Consider the following 16,051-nt stretch of genomic DNA (forward strand, 5'->3'; position numbering starts at 1 on the left):
AAATCAGATGTGGATACTTAAAAATTCCAGTGAACATTTGGACCATTTGAAATCCCAAGATTTTACTAAAATCAACAGTTTACCAAAAAACCTACGACTTTTCAAGTTTATACACAACCATTTCCCACGATCAATTAAAATCCAGGCTTTTCGACATCATTGACAGCTGCTTTTTAAATAAAAATGGAACTCGTAAATTTACTTACCTTGTCATTGGTCATTTGCAAAATTATTTTGTTAAAAAAAATTCTGATTGTACACACAAGTACTCTGAAATTGATATCAAAAAGATGCTTGAGATTCTGATTGACAATATCTGTGTTATTTTTGAAGACTAGGTCTTCCAACAATCTATTGGAACTCCCATGGGTACCAATTGCGCCCCGTTATTAGCAGACATTTTTTGTATTCATGTTGAATTAGTGAAAATCTTATGCGTGAAAGAAGAATCACCTGCTGTGGCCTTCAACACGACATTTAGATACCGGTATATCGACGAGGTGTTGTCAATTAACCATGGTTATTTCCATTTTTGTGTTGATACGATATATCCTGGTGAGCTTGAGATAAAAGATACCACAGGTCTTACACATCTGTTTCATATCTGGATATTTTACTTGAAAAAAAAGACAGCTCTATGATAAACGTGACGACTTTAACTTTTCTATCGTCAACTTTTCTTACTTATGCAGCAATATATGTACCTTCATCACCTGCATGCGGAGTTTATCTATCTCAGTTGATTCGATACGCAAGAGCATGCTCTACGTATGAACAATTTCCAAAACGAGGTAAATCATTGACAAACAAGTTGATGAAACAAGAATATCAACAGTCTCGTTTAAACTCATCATTTCGTAAGTTCTATGGTCGAGACAATGACCTTGTCAGCAAATACAATTTTGCATTGAGTCAAATGCTGACTGACGTTATTCATACTATTATTGGTCCATTATTTATAAATGAATTGACAAAGAATTATCCCGTCATTTCCCGATCATGACAAGGAGCACACGGCGGATGTGACCGGTCGGCAGGGGATGCTCACTCCTCCATGGCACCTGATCCCACCTTTGATGTTTTGGAGGTCCGTGTTTGCTCTGCTCCTATTTTGTATTGCTTTATGGACTTCTGATCTTGAATACTGTTCGTTATCTCTATATGTTACAGGTGAAATACCTGGTATCCTAAAGTATAAACTGGTCAGGTGAGCATAAGACCGATGTAACATCTAACACTCCATAGCATATCTGGAGGACACTGTCAGTCCATCTGTATGTACCTGAAAACTTCTCCTGGCTATAACTTTGTTAGTGAGAACGATTGAAACGATTGAGAGTTTATACATATACTTGATACAGACATTTACTTATGACCCAACGATTCGCTGTGACCTTGATCGAAGGTCATTCCGGCAAGTTCAAGGTCTTTTGCTGATAAAGTATAGAATTCTTCTTCATGATCAAACTTTGTAATGAAGGACACTGGGTACAAGAACTGCTTATGATCCAATGTGTCTTGATCTTGACTCAGGTGTACTTTTTGCCCTGTCTGTCCACAAAAACGTTAACATAACGTTTTAGAGGGTGGAACTTTGGCTTTCATATTTCACAGGTGTACTCCTTGTGAAAAGACCTCTCTTTGGCTACTATCAGATTTGACCTCCTTACCACGACGTTTGAGTTTGAAACATTTTTACAAAAAAAATACCACAATTTAACCTTGGCCATAACTTTAGAACATGCGGTGCTAGTGCTTTCATACTTCACATGTGTATTCGTTGTGACAAGACCTTTCAATGGGTATTTTTTTCCTTTTGACCTTAGAGTTTGGCCTAAAAATCTTTAACCTTGGCCATACCTTTTGACAACTGAGCACTAGGGATTTCATAATTAACAGATGTGTTCCTCACGATAAGATTTTCCTCTGGGTACCCACAATTTTGACCTTTTGACATTGATCTTTGGAGTTTGACTTGACTTCCGTTTGAGAGTTGCGAAGTAAGGAGTTGATCTTATGTCGCAGGTTCGAATCCCACTGTGGGAGGAGGTGTCGCAATAGGTGCTGGCACGAAAAGGATCCCTCCCTGCTCAATGGCCCTAAGTGCCAAGTATAGGACAAAATTTGTAGCTCTCCACCGGCAAGTGGTGTTGTCTCCGTATGTCATAATAATCAGTGAACAAATCTCGAGAGGGACGTTAAACAACAATCAATCAATCAACCCATTTGAGATATCTCAACCCTCGCCATAAGCTGCCATACGGGGGCATCGGTGTTTCACAAACACATCTTGTTCTTTTACGGAAAATCTGTTTAGTAAAAAAAACCTAAAATAGTCAATGTACGAGGGTTGTCCCGTAAAATCGTGGACAAAGCGTTTTTCTCGAAAAGTAATGGGCGCACTAAGCTGAAAATTTCAGTAAATGTTTATTTATCATATTTAAGTGCATGATAATTTTTTTGATAAAATATAGGCAAAAATAAAGATTTTATTTTGCTTGAATGTGCACGAGGTATTGTCCTACGGCGCATGGTAAAAAAACCAAGGTTTTATTAAAGAATACACAAGTTTGAATTCAAAATAAAAGTTTTAAATACATAAGATTTGGATTAAAATTATCCTAATTCAATTCCACAATCAATTTTGTAGTCTTTGTAAAAATTTTAAGGCATTTGCTTAATTTTTGGCAGTTTCTCGAGCATTCGAAATGGGAAAGTGGTAAACACAACAACACGAAAAATTGTGACGTTTTATGACGTTACGGAGCACCGGAGAACAGTTTAGTTTTATTTCGATGTTGTAATGACACCTTTAGAGACTTGAAATGACCATAGAAGAAAAAAGATTATAAAAATATCACCATATCTTAAGTATACAAATGAAATAGGAGTTTTCTTAGCGAAGTTTTTTATTATCGAGTCCCTGGGGAGTACAAAACATACGGACAAAACCCTTATGTAATAGGAAAAGACGCTGTCACAGTAGACCGCTGATATGAGATTTTCTATTAGTTGAATGATGGTGAGAATATTGTCCGTAACTTACTAATAAATCTTCAGAAGATCGCATGAGGGTGCCAATTGGATCTTCGACTGTTGATGGAGACTAAAGAATGTGTATCAATGAAATTTCTAAATTTAAGTCGGACTCATCCAACTTCATTTTCAGCAAAGATAAAACATGACGCTGTTTTAGACACTTTGACGTTATAATCCATGCGCCGTAAGGTGATACAATACATGGCATAAAATCTCATAATTTGTTTATTTATGCATATATTTATCTGAAATTTGCTGTGTATATTACTAAAATATGTACTAAATAATATTGAAAATTTCAGAACGCAGTGATGTTTATTTTTCACACTAGACAACTTGTCCACGATTTTACGGGACAACCCTCGTATATGGTGGCATATTCCTGCCCCCTATATGCAAGATAAATTATGTCAACATGCAAGAAAAGTATGTCATTATGCAAGATAATTATGTCTACATGCAGGATAATTATGTTGGCATGCAAGTAGTCAAAATTCGATCTTTTTAGATAATACAAGCTGTGTTTGTGAAACACTGATGCTCCCGTAGAGCAACATAGCAAAGATCAAACTTTTCTTAAATGCAAATTAAATACTGTAAACCAACATTTATTCGCGTGCGAGAAATATTTGCGAGATTCGCGACCAACTTTAAATCGCGAATATTTATCGTAGCGAACCTTTCCTCTTGCTTTATATTGATAAAAAATGGTTCCCCTGTCTCGAAAATTAATCGTCGCGGAATGAATTCAACCTGATTAATCGAATAAAAGATGACGCAAATCATAGTTGGTTTACAATTGGGTACAAGAAATACGATTGTGAAATAAGAAAGCCCTAGCACTACCTGTTCAAAAGTTATCGCTAAGGATTAGTTTTTGAAAGGTAGGTCAAACTCCAGAGTCAAAGTCAAAGGGTCAAAGATGTTGGCTCCATAAGAAAGGTCTTGTCACAAGCATTACATTTGTGAAGTATGATACCCCTATCCCTAACCGTTCATAAGTTATGACCAAAGTAAAAGTTTGGAATTTTTGAGGAAAAGTGGGTCAAACTCCAAGGTCAAGGTCAAAAGGTCAAATTTGGTGGTGCTAAAAGAAAGGTCTTGTCACAAGGGATACAGATACACATGAATATATTGAGTGTACTAAGTGTGAAATATGAAAGTCATAGCTCCACCAAATCAAAAGTTATGGGCAAGGTTAAAGTTTTTGCGGAAAAGACAGACAGACAGACGGACGGACAAGACAAAAACTATATACCCCCGAATCTTCGATTACGGGGGCATAAAAATTTTAATATGAGTAAATTTGGTAATTTAGAGTATATCAAGACATGCAAAATAATGACGCCAACATGGCATTCATACGACTTGATTATGTCAACATACAATCACAATCAGTATTTTAAGCAAGAGGCCCATGGGCCACATTGATCACCTGAGTAACGTTCTATAACAGATTTCCCATTTGTTATATCGACTGTGACCCCACCCTACCCACAGGGGTCATGATTTGAACAAACTTGAATCTACATGTACTACCTGAGCATACGTTCACATGAGTTTCATCTTTCCTGGCCCAGTAGTTCTGGAGAAGATTTTTTTTAAAATCCTAAATATTCCTATGTTAAACTTTGATCAGCCATTGTACTGACTCCGGACAGGTAATTAAGGAAACAACATGCAAATGCGTCCAATGATTTTATTTATGAGGATGATGAGATATGACGATGACAATGACGTGGAAATATGACTTGAAGTTGACATGGAAATGACGTGAATGACGTTGAAATGATGATTACATTGACATGGATGTAGACGTAGAAATGACTTGGAAAATATGACGTGGAAAATGACGACGACTATTACACTGACGATTTACTACAAAAAATACAAAGAAAAAATACTATAAATACAAGATATTTCAAGCAAGTTACACATAATAACACATCCTAGCAAATAATCATGATGTATTACATGTTCTAGAAAATACTTCAATACACAAAACTGTCGTCAAATGTAAACAAAGAGGCATAACTCTTCTTGACACAAATCATGATAGAAAAACATGGCAATAAAAAGATTTATCTCCCGTACGTAATAAATGTGCACATATCCAGCGAAATTACAATATGTATGTCAATATTGTACCTAACTTACTAATTATCACTCCAACATAGTGCACAAGTACTTTCAACAATAACTTGATAGCCAGGTTAATAAAAATGCTAACTTTACCGAGATGACAAATATACAGTGTATACAGCTAAATGATTTACATAGAAAAACTCACCAATTAGAAGTTTCCTCCAGTGATATAAATATCAATACAAAGACTGGAAAGCATCATAGTAAACTAGCAAATGGCAAACTGGTAACATATGCGGCACCAAGCCCTGCCACGTTCTGCCATGATAACACGGGCTCTACACAAAAAATTACTGTGCCCCAAAAACGATGACGTCACATCACACTAATGACCCTAAAAAGTCTAGTAACCGAAATGGCCGTAACAATCCAGCCCCCTAATTGTGGAACAAATGTGACACAATTACAAAAATAGATATATACATTATATCCATTAACCCAAAAATTGTATAAAACACAATGCAAGTTAAACAGGTTACACTGTACTAAATTCTCATCAAAAAATGATATATGCACATGATAAACATGATGCCTAGCAAATTCAATACATGTACATGATAAAGAAGAATATTCATATTCAAAGTCTCTTAGTAAACACATCTCAAACAGTCTCTTAGTCCATTTCAAGTATCATACACAGCTTATCGACAGGTCGCGTTAAAATGTTTGTCGCAGTTTTCACTTTGACCTGACGCACGAGTCCATTTCTGTCGGGAATTGCCTCATGCACCATTCCCATCGGCCAAGAGTTCCTCGGGGCGTTCCAATCCACAACTAACACAATGTCACCGACTTGAAAGTTTCTCTTGATATCATGCCATTTTTGTCGTTCCTGGAGGAGTGGTAAGTACTCGCGTACCCAACGATGCCAGAACAAGTTGGCCATATATTGTATCTGTCTCCAACGGCGTCTGTGGTACAGATCTGTCTTATCGAAGACTCCTGGAGGAAGGTTAGGTTTCCTCTTCATCAAAAGCAAATGATTTGGAGTAAGTGGCTCCAAGTCACCGTGTTGATCCGTGTTCTTTGTTATTGGTCGGTCGTTGATTGTATATTCAATTTCACACATTAGAGTATGAAGTCCTTCATCATCAAGTGTCTGCTCCTTTAGTACACTATTCATGGCTTTACGAATAGATCTAATTAACCTCTCCCAGGCTCCCCCGTAGTGTGATCCAGCTGGTGGGTTAAACTGCCAGTCTACGTTCTTTTGTAACATCGCAGATTGGATCTGTGCTTGGTTCCATTCTTGTATGGATTTTTTAAGTTCACGTTCGGCACCAACAAAGTTAGTTCCGTTGTCAGAACGTATTTTCTTTACTTGTCCTCTTCTTGCTATGAAACGACGTAGTGCATTTATGTAGGAATCTGTATCCAACAAAGCTGCTATCTCTAAATGCACTGCACGACTAGCTAAGCAAGTGAATATAACACCATAGCGTTTCACACGGCTCCGTTTCACTTTGACTTCAAATGGTCCGAAGTAATCCACACCAACTCTGCTAAATGGTGGTTAGTCTGGGATAATACGATCTTTGGGCAAACTTGCCATCTTTTGCTCTCCAACCTTAGACCTCTGTCGTCTACAAGTAACACACTTTGATATGACTTTCCGAATTGCAGATGGAGCATGGATAAGCCAGTAACGTTCTCTCAGCTTAGCTAGCATATGATTTCTGCCACTATGTAACAAATCCTGATGAATTTGGTTAAGAATTAGAGTGGACACATGATGATCTTTGGGTAAAATCACTGGATGTTTCATCTCCTCTGGAAAACTTGACTTGTGTAAACGGCCACCGACTCGCAAAAGACCAGCATCCAAAAATGGATCAAGGCTCCGGATTCTGCTACCATGACTGACACTAGAATTTCTTGACATAAGGGTATTTATTTCCGTAGAAAATTCTTGCCACTGAATGAACGTAAGTATAGCTTTTTCTGCATCTTTCAAGTCCTCGTAGGAAATGTAAGCCTTGTCACGAGAATCATCCTGTACCATTGAGTAAGAATCGAGTCTTTTCACACGAACACGTCTTAACAGTTCTTTACGCACCTTCAAAATCCATGCCACACTACGTTTTAATAAATACCAAGACGAATGATGTTGAAACAGCTCATTAATATCTGCTGTGTTCTCTTGTAATTCCTGTGATTTTGTGACAACTGTCTTTACAGTAACCTTTTTCACCTCTGGGTCTGTCGAACAGTTCTGTGTCAGTGAGGTGTGAAGCTGGTGTTGGCCAATGATCCTCAGGTTCAAACAGGAAATTGGGGGGTTTGATCCAGTTCTCCTGTTTCAATAAGCCATCTGCAGAGATACCTCTAGATGCATGATCCACTGGATTCAACCTTGTGTTAATGTATCTCCAGTCAGTTGGTTGTGACCCTTCGTGGATAACTGCTAATCTGTTTGCCACAAAAGTATAAAATCTCGCCGTACTATTCTGAATATAACGTAGAACGGCCATGCTGTCGGTCCAGTATGTAATACGATGGACAGGAATATTCAATTCTCTAAGTAACATCCTATTGGTTCTGACGGCTACCGTGGCTGCTGTCAACTCCAATCGTGGAATAGATGTTGTCTTAAGTGGAGCAACGCGGGATTTTCCCATAATAAAGGAACAGTGACGTTCACCAGAAGCGTTCTCCATGCACAAGTATGACACTGTACCATATCCAGTTTCACTCGCATCAGCAAAATGATGTAACTGTACCATGAGTGGATGAAAACCATAAGGTTTCAGACATCTGTTCACTTTGAAGTCCCTCAGTTTCTCGAGATCTTGGTACCAATTATTCCACTGAGTAGCAGTGTCATCTGGAATCTTGTCGTCCCATCCAAGCTGAAGTTTGCACAATTCCTGCAGAATGATCTTGGCCTTGAGTAGTAGTGGAGCTAAGAATCCCAGTGGGTCAAACACACCGCTCACCATTGACAGAATTCCCCGCCTTGTAAGTGGTTTCCTGTTGAAGTCCAGTTTAAACTGAAAGATGTCAGAATTCACACACCACTGGATGCCGAGGGCTCTCTCTACCGGTAGTGTATCATAGTCAAGATCCAAGTCCTTGACCTCTTTAGCTCTATCGGATTTTGGTATCGAATACATGACCTCACGACTGTTGCTGATCCACTTCGATATATGAAATCCCCCACTTTCCAATATTCCCTGTAACTCTTTCACCAATGTCACAGCATTTCTTACAGAATTCACTGACTTCAGACAATCATCAACGTAGAAATTCTGAAGAACTGTCTTTATTGTCTCATCACTAAAATGTCCTGACCAATCTTGAGCTGTTTTTCGTAAACAAAAGTTGGCGCAACTAGGAGAAGATGTGGCTCCAAACAAATGCACGATCATCTGGTACTCTAGTAAACTATTGGAAGGATTTCCATCTTTCCACCAGAGAAATCGTAGAAAAGTAGCATCTTGTGGCGGAACACGTACTTGGTAGAACATACTATCGATATCTCCCATCACAGCGATTTCCTCCTCTCTAAATCGCATCAAAGTCCCGATGAGTGTGTTTGTCAAGTTAGGGCCCTGTAATAATTGTTCATTCAGTGAAGTCCCTTGGAACCTCGCTGCACAGTCGAACACAACTCGAAGTTTTTTCTTCTTGGGATGTAGTACACCATGATGCGGCAAATACCAAACGTGTCCATCATCTTGATTCAAGTCTTCTATAGGTACCTTTCGTGCATAGCCTTCGCTAATAATTTTGTCCATAAAGGCTTTATAATTGTCATGGAATTCACTGTCACTACAAAGTTTCTTAGCCAAGGAATTCAGTCTCTGTTCTGCTTGTTTTCTGTTGTTTGGCATTATCACATTTTCTGATTTGAATGGTAGACCAATGACATAATGTCCATTTTCAAAGCGAACTGAATTTGTCACAAAGTCGAGAAATCTCCTGTCGTCCCTTGACGGCTCTGGAACATCATCGATAGCTCTTTCACTAAAGTCATGATTGAATTGATATCTCACTTGCTCCTCTAATCTTGCGTCGATACGGTTGACTGTGACGTATGTACTGTAAGTACCATTCTCTGGTCTGGTATCAAGCGGTCCATTGATTACCCATCCTAATGAGTCTTAACAGCAAATGGACCTTTGTGTACACTAGTAATCACATCCCATGGCTCCATTGCTTTCGGTACATTGACACCAATCAACAAACCAACATCACTATCTATGGTGTCAATATGTACATCACGCAGATGCGGCCATCTATGTAGGTCCTCGGACGTACCAATGTCTTTCTTAGATATGGGCAGATCCGGTTGAGTGTATATAGGAGGTAAGTCAATTGTGTGATCACCATTTAAATCACTCACTTCAAGACCAGATAGAATGCTACAGTTCTCTGTCCTCTGCTGTCCCATGGTTGTTAAGTTGAGCACAGTCTTTTTGCCTTCAAGGTGAAGTGATCTTGCGATTTCCTCTGTACAAAATGTCGCTGTACTCCCAGAATCCAAGAAAGCATAAGTTGTAATAAATTTGTCACTGTTTCTTGATTTCAGACGTACTGGTATGACTGGAAGCGCTTGCCTCACTGAGTCCCCAGCCCCCATATGCGCTGTTGAAGAAACGGCTGCAGATGAGCTGTTGTTGTTTTGATCAGTAGTCACTGGGTTTTCCTTGCCTTGTCGAGGTATCACATGAAGTATAGATGGGTGACACTTCTTACAGTGAACGCAGTATAACTTGTGTTGACAGGCTTCCTTAAGATGTCCTGATCTCAAACACGAGAAACACAGTCCCTTGGACTTCAACACTTCATATCTGTCCTTTAGGGGTAGCTTCATAATGTTCCGGCACTCTTCCAATGAATGTGATGTGCCTTGACAATAAGCACATGGTTTCACAAATCCAGATGATTTTGGTCTATGTTGTTCATATGCATAATTGTTTGTAGATAGATGGGATTCCACGGTCTTAGTTGCAAAGTTCCCTTTCTGTTTTGAGAATGTGGCTGGTTTAACATTCTGTCCGTGGGTTGAAGATGTTGAGATATTCATCACTTCTCTTCCATAAATAGGGTCGTTGGCCTTTTTAGCTTCCTTACGAACAAACTTCACTAAGTTCTCAAACTTCACAACTTTTCTTCTGTCTTTGAGCTCGTACACAACATTTCGCCACTTTTCTTGTAAGTAGAACGGAAGTTTCTTTATAATAAGTTTCATGTTCTCTGGATACTCTAAGGCTCTAGCGCTGGCTACGTTGTTGACAGCATGCTGACACTCTGTAAGGAATATTGCATAGTCATCAAGTCCCCTTGCATTGTCTTGTTTTATTGACGACCAATTCAATGCTTTTTTCACATAAGCTTGCGCAACAATGTCTGGATCACCATATCGATCTTTGAATTCATCCATCGCTGCCTTGTATCCGCTTTCAGCATTTAAGTGTGAATATCCAGTCACTATTCTGTTAGCCTCACCACTGGTAAATTGCAGAAGAAAGTTCAAACGTTCTTCATATGAGCTGGTATTAGCACACACCCTTGTATTAAACTGTCTAATGAATCTCTGGTAGTCCATTGGATTCCCTTCAAACTTCTGTATTTCTGATTTTGGCTTATTTAGTTCTTGTGCCACAATAAGTAGGCCTTCATGTTCACGATTATGACTGTGCGCATGCCTGAATTTTACAAGTCACCGAATGTTGGTAACGCAGGTACATAAGGCGTACTATGTTGTGTCAACATAGGAATGTAAGGAATACTATGTGGCGTACATGTAGTCACACTAACAGGCACATGTGATGAAGTACCTGGAGTCACAGATGGTGTATTCCAGTTCTGCTGACTTACAGTCCTTGACACAGATGTAAACAAAGGCGCATGTGGATTCAAGGTAGACTGTGTGGTAGACACAGGTACATGCAAATGCGGTAACTGCTGTGCAGTTGGTTTCTGTACAGGTGAAAACAAAGGTGCGCCAAGGTGCTGAATTTACTTTTAATTGTAAATATTTTGTACTGACTCCGGACAGGTAATTAAGGAAACAACATGCAAATGCGTCCAATGATTTTATTTATGAGGATGATGAGATATGACGATGACAATGACGTGGAAATATGACTTGAAGTTGACATGGAAATGACGTGAATGACGTTGAAATGATGATTACATTGACATGGATGTAGACGTAGAAATGACTTGGAAAATATGACGTGGAAAATGACGACGACTATTACACTGACGATTTACTACAAACAAGAGGCCCCTGGGCCTTATAGGTCACCTGAGCATTATTCAACAACTTCCCAGTGACTGAATTTGATCCATGTTTTGCTAGATGCTAGATGCTATAGCATTTACGATCTGGTCATCATAACTATACACTTAGCAGTTCCTTAGTTTGGTTACTTTATACCCATAGGCAGGGTAGGGGAACAAAAAATGCATTTCAACTAATCAGTAATATTCAGCAATAATCAGTAGTGCCGCTACCACACATGAACCCTTGACTCTTAGGCCTAGATCCACACATTGCACTATTTTTGGAAAGGCATACTTGCTTTTCAAAAATATTTGATTAACACCAAGGAGCACATTTCAAACAATTCATTCATTTTCAGTACAAAGTACAGCCCCCCCCCCCCCCCCCCACTATGGTACAACTGACCCTGGGGCCTTGAAATTTACAATTCTTGAAGATTAGGGATTGCTCATAACTATATAGGTAATTCATCTGCTTAAAACCTAGGAGCAAAGATGAAAATATTCAAAGATTTAATGTTTTTTCACTATACATGTATAATCAATACAGCCCCGCCCTAACACCAGAATCCCTGACCCTGGGGCCATAAAATTCACAATTTTGGCAGAGGCACTCTTGTTCATCATAACTATGTACTTAGTTAGTTTATTTAATACCCAGGAGTAAAGAAGAAGATTTTCAAAGAATTCATGTATTTCCTCTATATAATCAATAGAGCCCCACCCTGACACCAGAACCCCTGACCCTGGGGCCATAAAATTCACAATTTTGGTAGTGGCACTCTTGCTCATCATAACTATGTACTAAGTTAGTTTATATAAAACCTAGGAGCAGAGAAGAAGATTTTCAAAGAATTCATGTATTTTCACTATATAATCAATAGAGCCCCGCCCTAAAACCAGAACCCCTGACCCTGGGGCCATAAAATTCACAATTTTGGTAGAGGCACTCTTGCTCATCATAACTATGTACTTAGTTAAATTATATAAAATCTAGGAGCAGAGAAGAAGATTTTCAAAGAATTCATGTATTTTCACTACATAATCAATAGAGCCCCGCCCTAACACCAGAACCCCTGACCCTGGGGCCATAAAATTCACAATTTTGGTAGAGGCACTCTTGCTCATCATAACTATATACTTAGTTAGTTTATTTAATACCCAGGAGTAAAGAAGAAGATTTTCAAAGAATTCATGTATTTCCTCTATATAATCAATAGAGCCCCGCCCTGACACCAGAACCCCTGACCCTGGGGCCATAAAATTCACAATTTTGGTAGAGGCACTCTTGCTCATCATAACTATGTGTTTAGTTAGTTTATTTAATACCCAGGAGCAGAGAAGAAGATTTTCAAAGAAATAATGCATTTTCACTATATACTTATTTAGCCCCGCCCTAGTACAAGAACCCCTGACCCCAGGGCCATGAATTTCACAATTTTGGTAAAGGACTCAATGCTGATTACAATCATGCAAACAGTTTGACTGCTTGATGTCCAGGAGTAAAGAAGAAGATTTTTGAAGATTGCATTAATTTTACTGGTTTTGGCCCCACCCCCCAGGCCCCAGGGGGGCAGGGATCATGAAATTCACAATTTTTGTTCCCCTTCACCCATAGATGCTTTGTGCCAAATTTGGTTGAAATTGGTTCAGTGGTTGCAGAGAAGAAGCTGAAAATGTTCAAAAGTTTACGACCGATTGACGACGAACGACGAACGACGTACGACGGACGACGACGGACAAAAACAGATAGCAATAGGTCACCTGAGTGACTCAGGTGACCTAAAAATACAAAGAAAAAATACTATAAATGGCTACGTTTTCAGTACAGTGTAGAATATCTGTGACAAATACTTGAGAATTTTTTTCTTGAAATATCAACTTAAATTTTGACATGGGATAAAATATATATCTATACTTGCTAACTGCATCATTAAAAAGATAACTTTTTAAGGAAAAATGTTTTTATTCATGAAAAATAATCGGGCTGTCCACATCACATGTTGGACGAACAGGACAGACAAAATCGGTTATATCTTCCATCAACTACAATATAAATTGCAAATCTACATTTCTTGTACTATATTCTAGGTAAGCAATTATGTTTAAACCTTTTGTCATATTTCAAAATCATTTAAACTCATTAAAATATGAAAAAAGTGACAAAGTGTTGGACGAACAGGGACAGACAAAAAGTCTATTTTTCTGTTCTAAGTGCTTAAAGAAAAGTATTTTCAGCTTTGGAATTTGAAATATATGATGACCAAAGACATAGAATGCAAAAAAAATTGGGAAAAATTGATAAATAACACTAGTATGAAACTTTAAAATGTCACTTTTTATGTTGGATTAACAGAAGACAGATGTTGGAAAAACCTGGACGGACACTGAGGATTTAGGGAATTTTAATCTCTTTTGTATTTTTTATTACACATAATAACTGAGGAAAAAACACACAAAATGATCTATCTCCATCTAAAAGATATTTATTCAGGTAATTATTGACATAATCTTTATATAGCTGCTATGAAGTTCCTCTCAAGATCTTCAACTGTCTCTTTGGTATATACTGTTAAAAGAAGAAATTAAGATATTAAATCTATTTCATTTGAATTAATTAGAGGTAATCTGTAATCAACTTTTATAGATATGACCGAGATCATTAAAAAAATTTCACTCAAGTTTGCTTGACATTAAACATTAAGAATTCAATATAATTACCATAATAACATAGATATCTTTAAAGTATTTGTCCTTGTTACGTCCGAATGGAAATCATTCTGTCCAGATTGAAAAATCATCGCTTTACTTTATATTTTGATGAAATTACGAAGTTATTTCAATCTATAATAACAATTACGGTAATGTAGCATGATAATTCACAAGAATATGTGTGATGTTAATTAATTTTGGCGTCTAAATTTCATAAAATATCACATTCGGACGAACATTCGGACGAACACACATTCGCCCGTAACTTACATACTTCAGTGAGACGGACAACTATTTTTCCTTGCCTCCGTCCATCTTGTAAACAGACTGGTTTGCGGTAAACACGTGATGCACTCGTTTTCTACCATCTCAAGACATGTATGTCGTAAAAGGGGCCCCAGAGAGGTCCGTTGATTGAAAAAATCGGTATTTAATTTTACAATTTTCGCCCGTAACATAGGACAGACAAAGGAGAAGATTTAATTGATTTAACATATTTCACAGAAAAACAATGTTATCTGGATAGAAATAAATTTTATTATGCAAGAAAGTGCATATCTACAGCTGAAAAGCGGCAAGAAGCTTGAAACACGCATGCAACATCTGTCAATTTAATCATTTTTGGTCAGTGTAAATTGGACAGACAAGAGTTCGTCCGACACACAATTTTAATTTTAACTTTTATTAATTAAAGACAGTTTCCATGGCAACTAGAAAAACTGATTTTTATTGAAGAAACATCGCTAGTAAAATTAGCAAAAGAACTGTGTCTGTAGAGTAAGATTTTATAGGCTCATACAACCATTTAATATAAGACCCTATGCAATGTCACATTTTACATTCCAAAAAAAAGAGGAATGTTGAAATAAAAATTGAATAATTTTTTTTATGAGTGACTTTGACTTATGAAATTGTGTTAAATATATCTCTAACCTGTAAAGTATATTACATTTGTGTCTCAGGTTTATTAATTTTTATAGAAAATTAGTAAAAATTATTTTTTCATAAGCCACCCTAAATTTACACCTGACTGAAAACATAGCCAAATACAAGATATTTCAAGCAAGTTACACATAATAACACATCCTAGCAAATAATCATGATGTATTACATGTTCTAGAAAATACTTCAATACACAAAACTGTCGTCAAATGTAAACAAAGAGGCATAACTCTTCTTGACACAAATCATGATAGAAAAACATGGCAATAAAAAGATTTATCTCCCGTACGTAATAAATGTGCACGTATCCAGCGAAATTACAATATGTATGTCAATATTGTACCTAACTTACTAATTATCACTCCAACATAGTGCACAAGTACTTTCAACAATAACTTGATAGCCAGGTTAATAAAAATGCTAACTTTACCGAGATGACAAATATACAGTGTATACAGCTAAATGATTTACATAGAAAAACTCACCAATTAGAAGTTTCCTCCAGTGATATAAATATCAATACAAAGACTGGAAAGCATCATAGTAAACTAGCAAATGGCAAACTGGTAACATATGCGGCACCAAGCCCTGCCACGTTCTGCCATGATAACACGGGCTCTACACAAAAAATTACTGTGCCCCAAAAACGATGACGTCACATCACACTAATGACCCTAAAAAGTCTAGTAACCGAAATGGCCGTAACAGCCATTGTGGCCCCGCCCTATCCCGGGGCTCATGATTTTAACAATTCAGAATCTACACTTCCTCAGAATGCTTCCACATAAGTTTCAGTTTCACTGGCCCAGTGGTTCTTGAAAAGAAGATTTGCAGATTTTTCCTATATATTTCAATGTAAAACTTGTATTCCCTATTGTGGTCCCTCTCTTCCCCCGGGGGTCATAGTTTGTACAACTTAGAATCTACACTACCTCAAGATGCTTCCACATAAGTTTCAGCTTTCCTGGCTCTTGAGAGG

The 16,051-nt window shown here is 37.7% G+C and overlaps 2 protein-coding genes and 1 long non-coding RNA gene across 4 annotated transcripts; all 3 read right to left on the minus strand.

Moving 5' to 3' along the window:
- Positions 1-5,797: 5,797 nt before the first annotated feature.
- Positions 5,798-7,186, minus strand: LOC134229093 (uncharacterized). The gene is made up of 2 exons (XM_062710802.1): positions 6,715-7,186; positions 5,798-6,597 (listed from the first exon to the last, which is right to left on the minus strand). Exons 1-2 carry the CDS (start codon positions 7,184-7,186, stop codon positions 5,798-5,800), a joined length of 1,272 nt encoding a protein of 423 aa, XP_062566786.1.
- A 118-nt stretch (positions 7,187-7,304) lies between these two features.
- Positions 7,305-10,735, minus strand: LOC134229094 (uncharacterized). The gene is made up of 2 exons (XM_062710803.1): positions 9,373-10,735; positions 7,305-9,286 (listed from the first exon to the last, which is right to left on the minus strand). Exons 1-2 carry the CDS (start codon positions 10,733-10,735, stop codon positions 7,305-7,307), a joined length of 3,345 nt encoding a protein of 1,114 aa, XP_062566787.1.
- A 3,153-nt stretch (positions 10,736-13,888) lies between these two features.
- Positions 13,889-15,061, minus strand: LOC134229101 (uncharacterized). Of its 2 annotated transcripts, none has more exons than XR_009984123.1 (2): positions 14,405-15,061; positions 13,889-13,987 (listed from the first exon to the last, which is right to left on the minus strand). It is a non-coding gene; the product is annotated as an uncharacterized LOC134229101 (long non-coding RNA). The 2 variants fall into 2 exon arrangements; XR_009984124.1 differs by having other exon boundaries at positions 13,889-14,262.
- Positions 15,062-16,051: the final 990 nt, after the last annotated feature.

The sequence above is a fragment of the Saccostrea cucullata genome, unplaced genomic scaffold (genome assembly GCF_032062105.1).
Source record: "Saccostrea cucullata isolate Sc308-1 unplaced genomic scaffold, CSIRO_AGI_Scuc_v1 ctg405, whole genome shotgun sequence".
In the NCBI taxonomy this organism is placed as follows: domain Eukaryota; kingdom Metazoa; phylum Mollusca; class Bivalvia; order Ostreida; family Ostreidae; genus Saccostrea; species Saccostrea cuccullata.

Excerpts from the sequence above, each read along its gene's own strand:
- LOC134229093 (XM_062710802.1), bottom strand. The coding sequence starts at position 7,186 with ATGGTACAGGATGATTCTCGTGACAAGGCTTACATTTCCTACGAGGAC. Across the intron at positions 6,598-6,714 it reads GGCAAGTTTGCCCAAAGATC|CTAGTCGTGCAGTGCATTTA; the intron begins GTATTATCCCAG and ends TCACTTGCTTAG.
- LOC134229094 (XM_062710803.1), bottom strand. The coding sequence starts at position 10,735 with ATGGACTACCAGAGATTCATTAGACAGTTTAATACAAGGGTGTGTGCT. Across the intron at positions 9,287-9,372 it reads CACCATAGATAGTGATGTTG|ACTCATTAGGATGGGTAATC; the intron begins GTTTGTTGATTG and ends TTTGCTGTTAAG.